This window comes from Dermochelys coriacea, chromosome 1 (genome assembly GCF_009764565.3).
Source record: "Dermochelys coriacea isolate rDerCor1 chromosome 1, rDerCor1.pri.v4, whole genome shotgun sequence".
NCBI classification, from domain to species: Eukaryota; Metazoa; Chordata; order Testudines; family Dermochelyidae; genus Dermochelys; species Dermochelys coriacea.
In genome coordinates, this window is record NC_050068.2 from 218,228,271 (window position 1) to 218,246,103 (window position 17,833).

General features: G+C 42.6%; 1 protein-coding gene across 6 annotated transcripts in view; it reads left to right on the forward strand.

The window, feature by feature from the left end:
• The window catches only part of LOC119854830 (C-type lectin domain family 4 member E-like), a 58,260-nt gene extending 46,023 nt beyond the window's left edge, over positions 1-12,237 (forward strand). For 4 of the 6 annotated variants that reach the window (XM_043514368.1, XM_043514364.1, XM_043514377.1 and 1 more), the window contains 3 exons: positions 9,843-9,994; positions 10,242-10,372; positions 10,682-12,237. In XM_043514368.1, coding sequence (XP_043370303.1) covers positions 9,843-9,994; positions 10,242-10,372; positions 10,682-10,829 — 431 coding nt within the window. In that variant the 3' untranslated portion in view covers positions 10,830-12,237. Of the gene's footprint in view, positions 1-9,105; positions 9,205-9,842; positions 9,995-10,241; positions 10,373-10,681 lie in introns of all 6 variants that reach the window. The other 2 variants (XM_043514384.1, XM_038399989.2) reach the window with 1 other exon arrangement.
• The last annotated feature ends 5,596 nt before the right edge of the window (positions 12,238-17,833 follow it).

Genomic DNA, 17,833 nt, shown 5'->3' on the forward strand with positions numbered 1-17,833 from the left:
CACCCCTAGCACAAGTGCTACCCTGTGACTCTTGATTGTCCTCGCCTCCCAGCACTGGTGTTCCCTCCCCACACCAGATTTAACCTGTAGAAAAAATGTTAAGGGGGGCCAATACAGGCTGATTTATCCCAAGCCCCGCACCCCACTTGGGATGGCCCTGTCTGGACCCATGTGCAGGCTAGGGAAGCCATGTGATCTAGGTCCTTTGCGACGCTCTGCAAAAGAGCCAATCTGCGGTGCAGTGTGATGAGTTGTACCTTTCTGCCTTCAATCTGGTCTCTCTGTGTGTTTGGTTGTTGTGTGGCCCTATCATTGTTTACCAGTCAGCCAATCCTTGTGTCACCTGCAAATTTTATCACCAGTTCTTTCATATTTACTTCCACATCATTGATGAAAATGTTGAATAGCATCAGGCCTAGTCCTGCTCCCTGTGGAACCCTACTAGAAACACCCCCCTCACTGGTAATTCCCCACTGACAACTTCTTTTTGAGATCTGCCAGTTCTTAATTCTTTTAATGTATGCTTTATTGATGTAGTACAGTGCTAGTTGTTTAATTAGCGTGTCATGTGGTACTAAAAAGCTTTGCAAAACTCTAAATATATCTACACAGTTACTTTAATCTGCCAAACTTATCTAATCAAAAATAAAATCAGATGTGTTTGACAAGACCTACTTTCCACAAAGCCATGTTCATTGGCATTAATTCTATTATTTTCCTTAATTCTTTATTGGGTGATGCCCATATCAATATTTCTAATATTTTTTCTGGGATCTATGTCAGGCTAACTGGCCCATAGTTACCCAGATGATACCACTTGCCCTTTTTGCATTGAATTGAATTGTACAACAGCACTCTTCCAGTCTTCTGGAATTTCCTTGAAGTTCCAAGATTTGCTAAAAATTAACACCAGTGGGCCAGAGAACTCCTCAGCCACCTCTTTTAGGATGTTTTGGTGCATGCTGTCTGGGCCTACTGATTTAAAAATGTTAATCCCTAGTAGCTGTTGTTTAACATTCTCCTTAGTTACTAATGATCTGGAAAGTACATAATATTCATGTGATATGAATACATCATCCTGCTTCTTTCCAATGCAGAACCAAAATATTTATTGAATATTTCTGCCTTTTCTGGAGAATTATTAACAATTTTACCATCTACACATAGTAATGGGCCTATACCGTTCTTAGGAATTCTTTTGTTCCTGATATACTTAAAAAACATTTCTTATTGTCCTAAGCCTTGCCAGCCATGGATTTTTCCCTGATGTCTTTAACATCCCTTAACATTTTTCTATACGCCATAACTTCTAATTTATACTGATTTCTATCTACTTTCCTGTTCTCTATTGGTTTTATGTACATATTTTATTCTAATTCCTGCTGTCACTTGACCTCTTAACTGGAATGGGCTTTTAAGCAAAGTAGTTCTCTGTCACAATTTCTGAATCATGGGGTTTTGGCCATCTAATAAATTCTCCTTAAAGAACTCCCAATTTGCATTCACAATTTTCTGTCTACATTTTTCCTCCCAATCAATTTCACTCATAATCTTCTTCAGGTTTGGGAAATTAGGTCTTTTGAAGCAGAAAGTGTGTGTGTACACATACACACATAACTGGTTGGGACTGTCTTAGGTTTGCCCACAAGGAGTGTAATTGGGGCATGATCACTGGTCCCTAGACAACCACCAATTTCCAGGTCAGTGATAATTCATCTTTAGCTGTTCATAATGCGGTCCAAAATGTGTTTGGTGCAATACCGTTTTTGTTAGAAAATTATCATCTATCATTTTTAGAAACTCTAATGAGATTTACTACTGGCTTCCAAATTGAATTCCCCCCATAACAACATAATTTTTCTTTCCACAAATTTATAGGAAGGAGCAATTCATCCTGTTCCCTAGTTTGATTTGCTGGTCTGTAACTCACCCCCATCCGTACCTCTTCCTGGGTTTTGTTGATTATCACATTGATCCATATACATTGACAATCTTGCGTTTTTGAGTTATTAATAACTCAAAAGCAGGTAATGGTATCTTTAATGTAGAGTGCCACTGTCAAATTCTAGGGTGCAGTCCAAACCAGTGGTGGGTTGTGTCAGCACTTGTCCTGCAATCCTGGCTGCCTTTCAATGCTTTGCAGCTGTAGCTCACAGCCTAGGATACTCACGGCCAGCCTGCAAGTATGCAGGTCACCCTCAGTGTCTGTGTGCAATGCATCCATCCCTGGTTCAGCAGCTCTGACTCCAGCAGCCTTTCTACAGCCCCATTGCCCCCCTCCAACTTCCACCAGCCTGGGTTACTACTTGCAGGGTGACTCTAACACACCCCCGTCCCAAATTTTTCCCAAACCTGTGTGCCCTGAAGTGTCCAGCTCTCTCTTGGATAACTCAGGAAAATAATAAGGTTTGTCTGATCCTTTAAAGAGACAAAGGTACATTACAGCTTATTAACTTAACTGGGATAAATACACCTTCCCCTCAAACACAGCACTGAGTTGGTTATAACAAAAATAAAACAGTATTCACAATAAGACATAGATTAAGTGATGCTAAGCAAAAGGAATAAAGTTAGTAAAGATCCCAAATGAATAAAAGTGAAAACACATATCTAAAAATCTAAAACTTAATATAGCAAGGTACAATCTTTACCTAAGCAGTTATCTCACCTATATTCAGTTCCCAGAGACTTCAAACCCACCCCGCCTTGGTTGAAGGATCCACCTTTCTTGGCTTGCAAGAGCCTCAGGCCCTTGTATCTGTCCAGTGATCAATGCCAAAGATTATTTCTGTTCTGGCTTATATCTTCCGAAGTTCAACAACCTTATTTCAAGAGGCAGGAAGACCTTTTGCTGTTCTTCCCTTCTTGTGGACTTCCCATTCCTCTGCTGCTTTTCTGTGTAAGTGGGGATTCCATTATTTTGGGTCACACTTTGCTTATTTTCATTGGGGACAGGTAGATAAATGTGACATTCCATCCTGTCTGGAAGAGACCTGTTTCTTCTTTTGTTTGGACACACACTTTAAAGCATGAAATCAATGAGTATTCACAATCCCTTATGTTCTGCTAATACAGACATTGCACATTGATATTAATCACTAGTGTGTCAAAGGCTTTCATAAAATATCTCAATCAATAGACTTTCATAATACAGTAATATTGTACCCAATCAGTTGATACATTGCTTATCATTTGAGGTTTAGGCCCCTTGTCTTTATAGATCAGATAAAGTTTCTCTTCCCTGCTTGTTAGCTTGATAGCTTTGTTTACCTAGTATGTAAATAGACCTTTGTTGTCTCTGCCTGATGACCAGGCTAGTCAGAGAAGCAAACACATTCCTTTGTCTAGGGCAGACCTGTTTACTAAATCCCCCTTACATGCCTGGTTTATATACATTTTAGATATAATTCCAGCCTATCTAGTCATAACTTTTAATACACACCATATACTTACATCACGCAAGACAATTATTGTTCAGTGAATTATTAGTTTTCCAATGACATATTATGTGACACCTATTAGACACAGATTATGACATCCATGAACTGGGGTACACTGAACTGCTCAGGCCAAGTGAAACTTATTACCTGTTACCAGTGAGGCCCTTGCCCTCTGGCATTGGGACTCTGTGAGTGTCACAGCCACCCGCCATCTTTCCTACCCATTTGATCCTTCTAAACAGGTGATAACTAGTAGTTTTAACATTCCAGTCATGTGAAGCCTCCCATCAGGTTTCAGTAGTGCCAATTATATCAAATTTCTTCTCATCAGTGAGATTTTCCAGATCCTCTTGTACATTACCCAGGCTCCTGACACTGGTACGTATGCAATTGAAAAAACCACTTCTCTTCACACTTTTTGCCACCTCCGTTCAAGAAGTTCCCAACGCCTTGACTTTAAGTTAGACATTTAAACATTTGTACTGTGTTCGCCCCCTCAGAAACCTCCCCCATGTGTTGCTAGTTTTACACCCTCCTGGCTGCCCCAGCTAGTCTCCAACCCAGAAGATTAGCCCCTCCACCGCCTGTGAGATGCAGCCCATCCTGTTCGTACAGCCCTTTCTCTCCTTGGAATGTGTCCAATGTTTCACAACACCCAAAGTTTCAGCTTCACACTGGTCTCATAGCCAGTGGTTCACCTCCAGTATGCTCTGCCTTCCCGTGCTTGTGTGACTGATGGGATCTGTACCAAAGTTAGTTTTGGGATGCAGGTTCTTTTGGGGGCACTGTGGCAAACAGCAAGAGTTTTCTCTCTTCCTTAATCTGTGCACCTAGATTCAATTCCTGGGGCAGAGCTGCTTCCTGGGACATGATGTTGGTGTTTGGCCTGGGAGCTCTGGAAGAGGTGATTTCCTGGAAGTAATGTACACCTGTAAATAGGCTAAGAAAATACCCAGATTCAACAACACTGAAGGCCCCGACACCTGCTACTGCTCAGCAAGGCATGACAATGTTAATGAGTTGTTTCCTGGCCACACCTACTCGACCCACCCCATGTGGATCAGAAACTGCTCTTGTTTGCCTTGTTGACCAAGAAAGATTGTCTTGCACCAGTCAGTCAGTAGAACTGTTTACCACTGCCAACAGAGAACATAAAAGCATAAGAATGGCCCTACTGGGTCAGACCAAAGGTCCATCTAGCCCAGTATCCTGTCTTTCGACAGTGGCCAGTTCCAGGTGCCCCAGAGGGAATAAACAGAACAGGTAATCATCAAGTGATCCATCCCCTGTCACTCATTCCCAGCTTCTGGCAAACAGAGGTTAGGGACACCATTCCTATCCACCCTGGATAATAGCCATTGATGGACCTATCCTCCATGAATTTATTTAGCTCCATTTGAACCCTGTTATGGTCTTGGTCTTCACAACATCCTCTGACACAGGTTGACTGTGCATCATGTGAAGAAATAAGAAAAGGAATGCACGGCTAACATGGCTGCTACTCTGAAACATGTGAAGAAATACTTTCTTTTTTTGTTTTAAACCTGCTGCCTATTAATTTCATTTGGTGACCCCCTAGTTTTTGTGTTATGAGGAGTAAACAACACTTCCTTATCTACTTTCTCTACACCAATCATGATTTTATAGACCTCAATCATATCTCCCCTTAGCTGTCTCTTTTCCAAGATGAAAAGTCCTAGTCTTATTAATTTCTCCTCGTATGGAAGCTGTTCCATACTCCTAATCATTTTTGTTGCCCTTTTCTGAACCTTTTCCAATTCCAATATATCTTTTTTTAGATGGGGTGACCACATCTGTGCACAGTGTTCAAGATGTGGGCGTACCATGGATTTATATAGAGGCAACATGATATTTTCTGTCCTATTATCCATCCCTTTCTTAATTATTCCCAGCATTCTGTTCACTTTTTTGACTGCCGCTGCACATTGAGTGGATGTTTTCAGAGAACTATCCACGACTCCAAGATCTCTTTCTTGAGTGGTAACAGCTAATTTAGACCCCATCATTTTATATGTATAGCTGGGATTATGCTTTCCAATGTGCATTACTTTGCATTTATCAACATTAAATTTCATCTGCCATTTTGTTGCTCAGTCACCTAGCTTTGAGAGATCCTTTTGAAGCTCTTCGCAGTCTGCCTGGGTCTTAACTATCTTTAGTAATTTTGTATCATCTGCAAATTTTGCCACTTCACTGTTTACCCGTTTTTCCAGATCATTTATGAATATGGTCCCAGAACAGACCCCTGAGGGACACCACTATTTACCTCTTTCCATTCTGAAAACTGACCATTTATACCTACTCTTTGTTTCCTATCTTTTAACCAGTTACCAATCCATGAGAGCACCTTCCCTCTTATCCCATGTCAGCTTACATTGTTTAAGAGCCTTTGGTGAGGGACCTTGCCAAAGGCTTTCTGAAAATCTAAGTATACTATATCCACTGGATTCCCTTGGTCCACATGCTTGTTTACCCCCTCAAAGAATTCTAATAGATTGGTGAGGCATGATTTCCCTTTACTAAAACTATGTTGACTCTTCCTCAACAAATTATGTTCATCTATATGTCTGACGATATTGTTCTTTATTATAGTTTCAACCAGCTTGCCTGGTACAGAAGTCAGGTTTACAGGCCTGTAATTGCCGGGATCACCTCTGGAGCTCTTTTTAAAAATTGGTGTCACATTAGCTATCCTCCAGTCATCTGGTACAGAAGCTGATTTAAATGATAGTTACAGGCTACAGTTAGTAGTTCTGCAATTTCACATTTGAGGTTCTTCAGAACTTCTTGGGTGAATACCATCTGGTCCTGGTGACTTATTGCTGTTTAATTTATCAATTTGTTCCAAAAACTCCTCTAATGATACCTCAATCTGGGACAGTTCCTCAGATCTGTCACCTAAAAAGAATGGCTCGGGTTTGGAAATCTTTCTCACATCCTCAGCCATAAATACTGATGCAAAGAATTCATTTAGTTTCTCCGCAATGGCCTTATCGTCCTTGAGTGGTCCTTGAGTGGTCCTTGAGTGCTCAATCGTCCAGTGGCCCCACTGGTTGTTTAACAGGCTTCCTGCTTCTGATGTACTTTTAAAAAAAAATTGCTATTACTTTTTGAGTCTTTGGCTAACTGTTCCTCAGATTCTTTTTTGACCTTCCTAATTGTATTTTTACACTTCATTTGCCAGTGTTTATGCTCCTATTTCCCTCACAAGGATTTAGCTTCCACTTTTTAAAGGATGCCTTTTTGCCTCTCACTGCTTCTTTTACTTTGTTGTTTAGCCACAGTGGCTCTTTTTTGGTTCTCTTACTATGTTTTTTAATTTGGGGTATACATTTAAATTGAGCCTCTATTATGGTGTCTTTAAAAAGTTTCCAGGCAGCTTGCAGAGATTTCACTTTTGGTACTGTACCCATTAATTTCTGTTTAACTAACCTCCTCATTTTTGTGTAGTTCCCCTTTCTGAAATTAAATGCTACAGTGTTGGGCACGGTGGTGGATTTCCTGCCACGGATATTAAATTTAATTATATTATGGTCACTATTACCTAGCGGTCCAGCTATATTCACCTCTTGGACCAGATCCTGTGCTCCACTAAAGAGTAAATCAAGAATTGCCTCTCCTGTGATGGGTTCCAGGACCAGCTGCTCCAAGAAGCAGTCATTTAAAGGTGTCAAGAAACTTTATCTCTGCATCCCGTCCTGAGGTGACGTATACCCAGTCAACATAGTGATAACTGAAATCCCCTATTAATTATTATTATTATTATTATTATTGAGTTTTTTTATTTTAATAGCCGCTCTAATCTCCCTGAGCATTTCACAGTCACTATCACCATCCTGGTCAGGTGGTCGATAATATATCCCTACTGCTATATTCTTATTATTAGAGCAGGGAATTTCTATCCATAGAGATTCAATGGTACAGTTTGATTCATTTACAATTTTTACTTCATTTGATTCTATGCTTTCTTTCACAAATGCCAATCCCCCACCAGCACGACCTATTCTGTCCTTCCAATATATTTTGTACCCTGGTATTACTGTATCCCATTGATTTTCCTCATTCCATCAAGTTTCTGTGATGCCTATTATAATAATATGCTCATTTAATATGAGGCACTCTAGTTCACCCATTTTATTATTTAGACTTCTAGCATTGGTATACAAGCACTTTAAAAACTTGTCTCCTTTTAGCTGTCTGCCATTACATGATGTAACTGAATGGGATTTTTTTTTCATTTGACTGTTTCTGATCAGACCCTGCCTGTATTTTATCATTTTCCATCCTCTCATCCTCACTAGGACATAGAGATTCTCTATTAATAGATCCTCCCCAAGGGATGTCTGAACCACATGCTCCTCCACACCAGTCAGCTTTCCCCTAGCCCTTAGTTTAAAAACTGCTCTACAACCTTTTTAATGTTAAGTGCCAGCAATCTGGTTCCATTTTGTTTTAAGTGGAGCCCATCCTTCCTGTATAGGCTCCCCCTTTCCCAAAAGTTTCCCCAGTTCCTAATAAATCTAAACCCCTCCTCCCTACACCATCATCTCATCCATGCATTGAGACTCCGCAGTTCTGCCTGTCTAACTGGCCCTGCATGTAGAACTGGGAGCATCTCAGAGAATGCTACCATGGAGGTCCTGGACCTCAATCTCTTAGCTAGCAGCCTAAATTTGGCCTCCAGGACCTCTCTCCTATTCTTCCCTATGTCATTGGTACCTACATGTACCATAACCACTGGCTCCTCCCAGCACTACACATAAGTCTATATAGATGTCTCGAGAGATCCGCAACCTTCACACCAGGCAAGAAGGTCACCATGCGGTTCTCCCAGTCATGGAAAACCCAGCTATCTATGTTTCTAATGATTGAATTGCCTATTACTAATACCTGCCTCTTTCTAATAGCTGGAGTTCCTTCCTCCGGAGAGGTATCCTCAGTGGGAGAGGATACCACAACATCAACTGGAAGGAGGGTCCCAACTATGGGATTGTTTCCCTCTGCTCCAATTAGATGCTCTCCTTCCCTGGGACCTTCATCCTCCTCAACAGCACAGAGATAGTCAGACTGGGGGTGGAACCATTATATTGTGTCCTGGAAAGTCTTATCTATGTAACTCTCTGTCTCCCTCAGCTCCTCCAGTTCAGCCACTCTGGTCTCCAAAGCCTGTACACAGTCTCTGAGGGCCAGGAGCTCCTTGCACCAAATGCACACATATGCCATCTGCCCACAGGGCAGGTAATCATACATGCAGCATTGGGTGCAATAAACTGAGTAGCCCCCACTCTGTTGCTGGACCTCTGCCTGCATTCTTTTTACTCCTGCAGCTGGTTCCTTTGGTGTTGTTTTGTTTATATCAAGAGGGTGGTTTGGCTTTTAAGTTTAAAGAATGTTGCATTCTAGCCCCCGACTCTCCCACTGAAGGAATGCCCCCCCCCCACTCTCCCAGATGAAGGAAGCTGAGCTACCCTATTCTCCTCCTATGGGAGATTGTTTGGGTATGTATGAAAATAAAGCAAACCCATATAGGAGCAACCATACTGTGACAGTTCTTGGCCAGGAGATGGACAAGAAATCAGGTTGTATGTGGAAGCAAGAGGAGGGAAATATTGTATCCATTCTCTTTTTTTCTCTCCTTTACCAGTCACTTTCCTCATGGGAAATTCAAGCTGTGAAATGCACAAGGCCCTGCCCCAGGGTTCTGCAGAGTGGCATTGTGTCGTGGGGAGAGATGAAGGGAAAGGTCAGTGACACTGAAAGAGAAAAGAAATCACCCCTGTGCCAGCGTTCTGGGCTAGTGGCCTGATTCACACCCAGGTCTGGACTGACAGAAAACAGTGACAATGGGCTGCAGGGATTCACCCCTGAGGAGAAAATGAAGTTTGTACAGAGGGGCTAAGTGAAAGCTAAGGAGAGAAATAGCAACATTCTTCAAGCACAGGCAGGGTGTGAACAAGTAGGATGGGGAGGGGTTAATTGAGAATGGTCAGAGAAAGTATAACAGGAGAAAAAGAAGAGCAATTCAGGTTGAGGAAATATTCTCTAACACTAACATTCTCATATCCATTAGACTATGGATGTCTTTGCAAATGAATGGGGGGAAACTGTATTAACTGAGTCATTTTTGGCTTTGTCCAGTTGAGAATTTAAAGGTACGTGGTTAGAACATGTCAGCTAACATGTTAGTTTACCTTGCCTTGTCTACACTGGGCTTACTGACCATGTTAGCTAATGTCTTCTAAAAATACATCAACCCCTTCAGAATAAACTGGAGGGAACAATTCAACATTGTCCATAGACAATGGCAAAGATGTCACGAGTAGGGATTTTCCATCTCTAATTATTATGATTCCTTCTCCTTGGATTTATCTTCCCTCACAGGGCGAGTCTGGACGTGCTGCCCCTTGGGCTGGGAGCCCTTTCAGGCCAGCTGCTACTACTTCTCTAAAGACATCATGAACTGGGATGACAGTGAGAGGAACTGCACAGGGATGGGCTCCCACCTGGTCGTGATCAACACGGTAACTGAGCAGGTATCTTTGCTGGGGATCAGACTCTATTGGGAATTCAGTGCCCAGCCCTAGAGGAGACCTTCACACACACACACACCTGCTCTTGAGTTTGTGTGAGTAGTTCTGGCTCCATGGTCACGCAGTCATGGGCTTCCTTAGCCATCAACATCTCCATCCAGACTCACAGTCCCCAGAGATTCCTGCCTGCCTGCTACTGTCTGCTCAGTAACTGAATCTAGTGAAATTTAAATTGATTTTTTTTATCCAGGATTTCATTTCCAATTATGTAAAAAGAACAGTTATTGGCATCCAAGTGGAAAATTACTATATTGGTCTGGCTCAACAGAAGAAAGGCCAGTGGCGCTGGGTGGATCTGACTCCATATAACAAGACGGCAGTGTGAGTACCTTTTGGGATAAAGACTGTCCAACAGATTCACATACAGCATAGTGGATATGTGTGTGTCTTAGAGAGAGATATCTGTCACCTACTGGAGCTAAATGTTTCTGATCCAGCAAAAGGAAAATTTCTTAGGGCATCATGATCAGAAGCTACAAATCCATTTTAGGGAGGAAGGGGAATCTCTCTGGAGGATTCATAGGTTATCATTTCCACCATTCTTCCATCCTCATCAGCTAGAACTCTTTCCCCTTGGTCACTCATAATGATACGTCTGACGTCTGACACATCAACTTCTCCGTCTTACAGGTTCTGGATACCTGGAGAACCAAACAACCTCATTGTGGAGAAATGTGTTGCTGTAGATACATCCAAAAAGGAGAACATGAATTGGAATAACTTCCCTTGTATCGTACCATCTCATCGAATTTGTGAAACTGTGGCAACAAATATTTGATGAAAAAACCCATCATGGATGTGAAATCAGAGAGCGAGCCCATCCCTCACCATGGGCAGCTCACAGAGAGATCAGATTGGAGGGTTTGTATCACTGTGTGTCTGGGGCTGTATAATATGCAGGAAGGTGGAGGTGGAGGTTACCGTGCTCAGTGGCATGAACTCACCACAAAAAAAACATTTTGAAAAAAAAATATAAACTTCTGAAAATGACTAAAGTGGAAAAACACCAGACTTCAGCCAAGCTCTGTTTATGATGTCACAAAACTCCCTGTGACATCACCCAATGAGTCCAGTGGAGAAGGTGGGTTGGGAATGGGAGAGCCAGAGGATTTGCCTTAAAGTGTTGAAGGGAGAGTTGCTATTCACTGTATTAATTCAGCCAATGTTGCTAAATGTAATAACTTTCCTTGGGCCCAACACATCAGTCCCCAAGAATGTGTGTGCTGTGAATGGGAGAGTGTCTCATCATGTCCATGTTGCTCTGGTGACTGCTGGGTGTAATAAGAGATTCAGCTTTCAGGAAAAAGATGCAAGAGTAAAGGTCCAAATCTCAGAGCTCTTTGTTGTTCCAACCTCACTGGAAACATGTGTCTGTGCTTCCAGCTGAGACTGTTTAGAAGGCCACCCAGTTCATTAGCTCTCTTCCAGATTTAACCAGAGCAGTGGTTCCCAAACTTGTTCCGCCGCTTGTGCAGGGAAAACCCTGGCAGGTTGGGTCGGTTTGTTTACCTGCCGTGTCCGTAGGTTTGGCTGATCGTGGCTCCCAGTGGCCGCGGTTCACTGTTCCAGGCCAATGGGAGCTGCTGGAAGTGGCGTGGGCCAAGGGACGTACTGGCCGCCACTTCCAGCAGCTCCCATTGGCCTAGAACAGTGAACCGCGGCCAGTGGGAGCCACGATCGGCTGAACCTGTAGATGTGGCAGGTAAAGAAACTGGCCCGGCCTGCCAGGGGCTTTCCCTGCACAAGCGGCAGAACAAGTTTAGGAACCACTGCCCCAGAGAAAGGACAGGGTTTCAATCAAGAGACTGATCCTAGACCAAATCTCCTAGAAATGGAAAGGATCTATAAGCCCAGTTCTTTCCCACTGCCCAGGAGCTAGTGCTGGATTGTTGCCGGTCGTGCATTCTCCACATCTTTGTCTAATCCAGTATTGAATGGCAGGAGCAATGGCACTTCCACTACTTCCTCTGAGGAGACCACAGGTCTAGATCTCATTGTTGATGGGTTTTGAGGCAGAATGTCGGACGCTCTGTATAAAATTCTCTCTGTATGTGTTTCACCTAGTGCTGTCCCATCTCCTACTGCTTACTTCTGACTCTTTCTGCATACGATTCCTCTCCAGGAATTCCCTGCTTATTTCAGGATTGTGTCTACTATTGGTTTATCTTAATAAAGTCAGATGTAAACAAAAGATTCTGATCCAGTTCATTCTGGGAAGCCCATTTGCTGAGAAACCAGCCCTGACTTCCCACGAGGTGCGAGAATCCCAGGGTGCTGGAATGAACTCTTACCCAGGGTCCTTGAGTCACACAGGGCAGGATAGCTCTCTGTTCACATCAGGGTGTGTCTACTGTCATTTTCAAAACACAGAAGATAGACTGGTTAATTCCTATGCCCTGAACCACAACCTTCTGCAAAGTGACAGGACCACAGTGTGCTGGGATGAAATCTTACAGACAAGAGACCTCCTGATTCATAGGGGCAGCATTGTTAGCTGCCACCTTATTGCTGTTTCAGTCCCAGGATCCCCACGCAGCTTTGATAATGCACCTGACTCCTGACCTTCAGCACAATCTGCTGTGTCAAAGTGTCAATCAAGAGCTTCACACACACAGCTCTGGCAGTGCACCCCAGTCCTTACTCACAGCGCTCCTGCTTCATTTGGAGGAAAAGACCAAATTCCATGAAAATTTTGGTTTGTGGGCCAGAGTATAAACACAGGACTATATACTTCCCACAATGCACAGTGGAATGGCCCCCAAGGGCTGTTGAAGGTTTGCCCAGAGATCAAGGGAGTATATGACCTTAGTTACTATATAATTGTTATTCCTGTTGATAATTATTTATGCAACATGTCCAGCCAGTGAATAGAGGAGCAGTACAAATCTCTGTAAATGCCACAGACTGGAACAGTTGTGATTAACAATTCATGTGATCAGTTTTAAATACATTTTTTTACTACTGTAGGAAAAGCAAATATCTTGGTCAGGAAAGGTGCAAAAAGAGGGATGGATAGACTTCATCCTAGAGACAGAAAGCATTAACTCCTATCTTGTTCATTTCCCGGCAGTCACTGCAGGCTTGTCTCTTTTAGCACCTTCTCCAGTTCTTTGGACAGAATGTGTGACAATCCTAGGATTCGTTGTTAATGGGTTTAGAGGAGGAACATCTGATGCTCGTCTAAGGAGAGATTTCAATATTTACTCAATAACTGTAAACCCCATGCCAGAGGACAAAGGATATATCTACAGTGCAATCACATAGTGTAGTAGCAGCTCAGGTAGACGTACCTGAGCTAACTTTAATCTAGCTAGCTTGGGTCCCAGAGCAGTATGGTTTCAGTGCAGACTAGCCACCTGAGTTTTTACAGGATTCCAGGCGAGTTTGTATAGACCACACTAACCACAGACCACATGCTACCATGAGTTCGCAGCTCTAGTACCTGAGATAGACAGATTTAAGATAGCTGGGTGTGAAGGTATAAGGGGCACCATTCCTCTGGGGTCAGAGGCCTGCAGCTGTATGGCTAATTAGCCTCAACCACTTCACATGGGAAAAGACCTGCAAACGTAACTGGCTGATCTTCATAAAAGGAGGAGCAGGAAATGGACAGGGGCTGCAACACCTGCCACAGGCTGGAGCAACTGCTGGGAGGAGCAGCAGCTACAAGAAACAGATGGGAGACTGGGGAAAGTCCTGTTATTGCAAAGACTCTGAGGTAAGAGCCATGAACTTTTGGGTTGATGAACTCATGGGGAGGAGAGACAGACTTGGGAAAAGGAACATAACTGTGACACACTGTGCCCTTATGTTCTTTTACAAGACTTTGATAAATTTTGTACCAGGTGTGCCTTGTGAGGTAGCATGTAAACTTCAGAATCTACTGAACATTATTGTCCTGGTAAAATGTGTGTAGAAACATTGTATGTAAAATTCTAAGATTTTACTGTATGACATTGCTGAGACATGCTCCAAGTTTAGAAAAGCAACCCAAACCAGTTCCTCAGGGACAAAGGGTTAGTCACCACCTCAGCCAGGTGTCAACATAATCAAGTGGATAATTACTGGGTTGACCAGACATTCTTTGGAAGGAAGAAGGATGTGAGTGAGAAATTTACATTTTGGGGTCCAACTGGGGGTCCACATCTAAAACAGACTTGCTGTCACCTGAACCCCAGCTGGAGATGATTCTCAAAGAATTGAAATGCTTTATGAAGGGGGAATAGAGGACACCTCTCCCCCCCCCCATCTTTACTCACAGCATCAACAGCATTTGAAAGACAAAGGAAACATCAATGAAGGAGTTCAGCCAGTAAAAACATTTGGTAAGAAACACCTTTGCTTTTCATTCATTTTAGCTTGTTAAGTTAGGTAGTAGTTTGTGTTTTACCTTTTATTTCTTTGTAACCAATTCTGACTTTTATACCTCATTATTTGTAATCACTTAAATCTATCTTTTTTTAGGTAATAAACTTGTTTTATTTTATCTAAACCACTGTGTATTTGAATTGAAGTGTTCAGAGACCTCCATTTGAGATAACAAAGATTTGTGCATATCATTTTCTATTAATGAAATGATGAGCTTCTATGAGCTTGTACTGCACAGAAGGAAAGAACTGGGCAGTACAAGATGCACATTTTTGGGAATAAGTCTGGAGACCGGGAATTTGTTGATCACTCAGCAGTATAATTCAGGAGGGGCTGCCTAGAGCACTCATATAATTCAGCTGGGAGTGATTTTGCACACCAAAGCCTGTGTGTGAACAGGTCAGGAGTGGTTTTTCTCATAGCAAAACAGCATGAAAGGCACCCCAGGTTGGAGGGTTGAGAGGACACAGCTGATCAACTGTCCAGATTCTACCCTGGGGGATATCACAGTAACCTGTATAGACTTTAAGGATTGAGGCTGTGATCCTGTTTTTTGTTAAGAAGACTTGACATAAAACCAACAGCAACTAATCTGGCTGGAAACTACCTTCCTTGGTGTGACCCATGGTGCCTGCGGTAGCCCTCACTGAAAATGCCAAGGTCAGGGCAGGCTGCAAAAGGGAGAAAAGATACTCCCAAAACTGATGGTTAACACTGAAGTTAAACTCACCAACCAGTCACAAAGTTTACTTGTATTCCATCACACTGGTTATCAACAAGCTAAATAAAGAAATCACACAGCCTTCTTACTGCATTCCAGTTCTCTGGCTCCCAGTCATCACCTAGGTCCAGTGAGATGTAAAGTGAGAAGTTATTTAAAAAACTCTGCTCACTATACAAAATGTTCTTCTGAACCCTAAAGGGCCAGCCACATTGCCAGGTGAATATTAGATTAGATCTTACCCAAAATACCATGCTTCCAGTCAGTTTTAGTGTCTAAAACTATAGGTTTATTACAAAGAAAAGAGAGAGAACAAGAAGAGAGTTTTTAAATGGTAAAGCAATCAGATACATACAGAAATTTCAAAGTCCATATATCGGGTATTGGTGAATTGGTGACACCATGATCAGCTTCAGCAATGGAACCCTACAGAAAGCAATATACAAGAAACCCACAGATCACTACACCTACCTTCATAGATCCAGTAACCACCCCAAACACATCAAGAAATCTGTTATCTACAGCCAGGGACTCAGATACCAGCTAATATGCTGGAATAAGAGTCTGTTCTGATCTGGTGAATCCAATCTCTCTCTCTCCCTCTGGTTAGTGCTTCAGCTTTGTTTACATCTGGTCAAAAAAATGTAGAAACATCTTCACAAAAAAATTTCAATGAACTTTTGAATTTTTAATCAGCATCAATCGCTTTATGAGATGATTAAAACCAGTAAAAAAAAATTGAAACATTTTTACAAAAAATGTCATCCACATTTTGAAAAACTGAATGTTTTTCACCAGCTCTAATTCTGTTATTCCTTTGGAACTCTACTGGGCGGAGGCCCTGAGGCCGACCCAGGACACGCTGGAGGGATTATATCTCCCAGCTGGCCTGGGAACATGTGGTAATCCCCAAGGAGGAGCTGGAACCTGTTGCAGAGGAAAGGAAGGTCTAGTCCTCCCTACTCTCCATGCTGCCACCATGACCCAGGAAAAGTGGCTTAAAGGAAAAAGAAGGGACACAGTTTCTGCATACAGAGTTTGTAAAGATTTTTAAAAGAATGAGGAGTACTTGTGGCACCTTAAAGACCAACAAATTTATAATTCAGCAGAAGAATTTGACTTAATTTGCAAATTGGACACCATTAAATTAAGCTTGAATAAAGACTGGGAATGGATGGGTCATTACACTAAGTAAAACTATTTCCCCATGCTTATTTTTCCCCTATGGTTACTCACACCTTCTTGTCAACTGTTGGAAATGGGACATCCTGATTATCACTACAAAAGGTTTTTATTTTTTTCTTCTGCTGATAATAGCTCACCTTAACTGATCACTCTCATTATAGTGGGTATGTCAACACCCATTTTTTCATGTTCTCTGTGTGTATGTGTATATATATATCTTCCTACTGTATTTTCCACTGCATGCATCCGATGAAGTGGGTTTTAGCCCATGAAACCTTATGCTCAAATACATTTGTTAGTCTCTAAGGTGCCACAACTACTCCTCAGTCTTTTTGCTGATACAGACTAACATGGCTACCACTCTGAAACCTGCAAAGATTTTGGGAGCATTGAAGATGAAAGATGCTATACAGGTTACTCCTGGGGGAATTCTGTCCCACTGCACGCATGCAAATTTCATAGGCCGTGCATAATTTTTTGCAGAAAATAGCTTCTGCTGAAAAGTTGCTGCAGCTCTGCCTTTTGCCCACCAGAGGGTGCTGTGGCACTAGAACAGAGCAGCAGCTCCCAGCAGAAAATAACTTCCGAAGTTCTGCCTTTTGCCCACGAGAAGGCACTGTGCAATAGAACACAACAGCCGCTCATGGCCAGCCCCAGCTATGACAGGGAAAAGAAAGAGCCTGCCTTCTTCACTTCTTCACCTGTTGGGCCAGGTCAGGAGACAGGGGCTGTGGGGAGACAGACAGCATGCAGCTGGTGGGGGGGTCAGACAGGGGCTCAGGGGTGAAAGTAAAATACAGCTCTTACTGGTATGGGTCCAACGCTCCCCCCCCCCCCCGGGAAGGGATGGGGCCTCAGGCAGAAGGGGCGGGGTAAGGGGTGGAAATAAGTTACATTTCTTACCCCTACAGTCCAAACACAAGCAAACCACTTCTTCTACATACTTCATGGATCCCTCCCATTGCATGACTTAGAGATAGAAAATAAAGCTATTATTACTACTACCAATACTGTCTGTAATAAAACTTTACTATCGGAATAAGCATGAAAACTCACTGTCACATTTTTCTCCTTGTCCTCCCTCCTCCTTCTCCAGCCAGGCTGCTGGCATGGCTAGGCTCTGCGTTCCCCCGACCCCCACACTCTGCAGGGGTTCCCCTCTAGCTTGTAGCAGGGAGAAGAGGGACCGGCTGACGGAGAAACCTCCGCAGGTAGCCTGTTGACTGCATAAGAACAGTTTAAATTAAATAATATAATACACAAAAAATACAATCAAAATCAGGAACCATTTCCAAGTTCAAATCTATCCCATTCCCTCCCCAGCAGAGGATCATGGTTGTGATGTCCAAACTGCTTGCAGATCCTCTTTGAAATGTTACTGTTTAAAAAAAAAAAACATGGAGAACATAGTGAGAAGATGTGTTCTGATGATCAGGGTTTATTTTGGGCAAAGCAATTTTGGTAAAACCACTAAAGATTCACAGGGAAAGCAAATAGCCCCATAGACA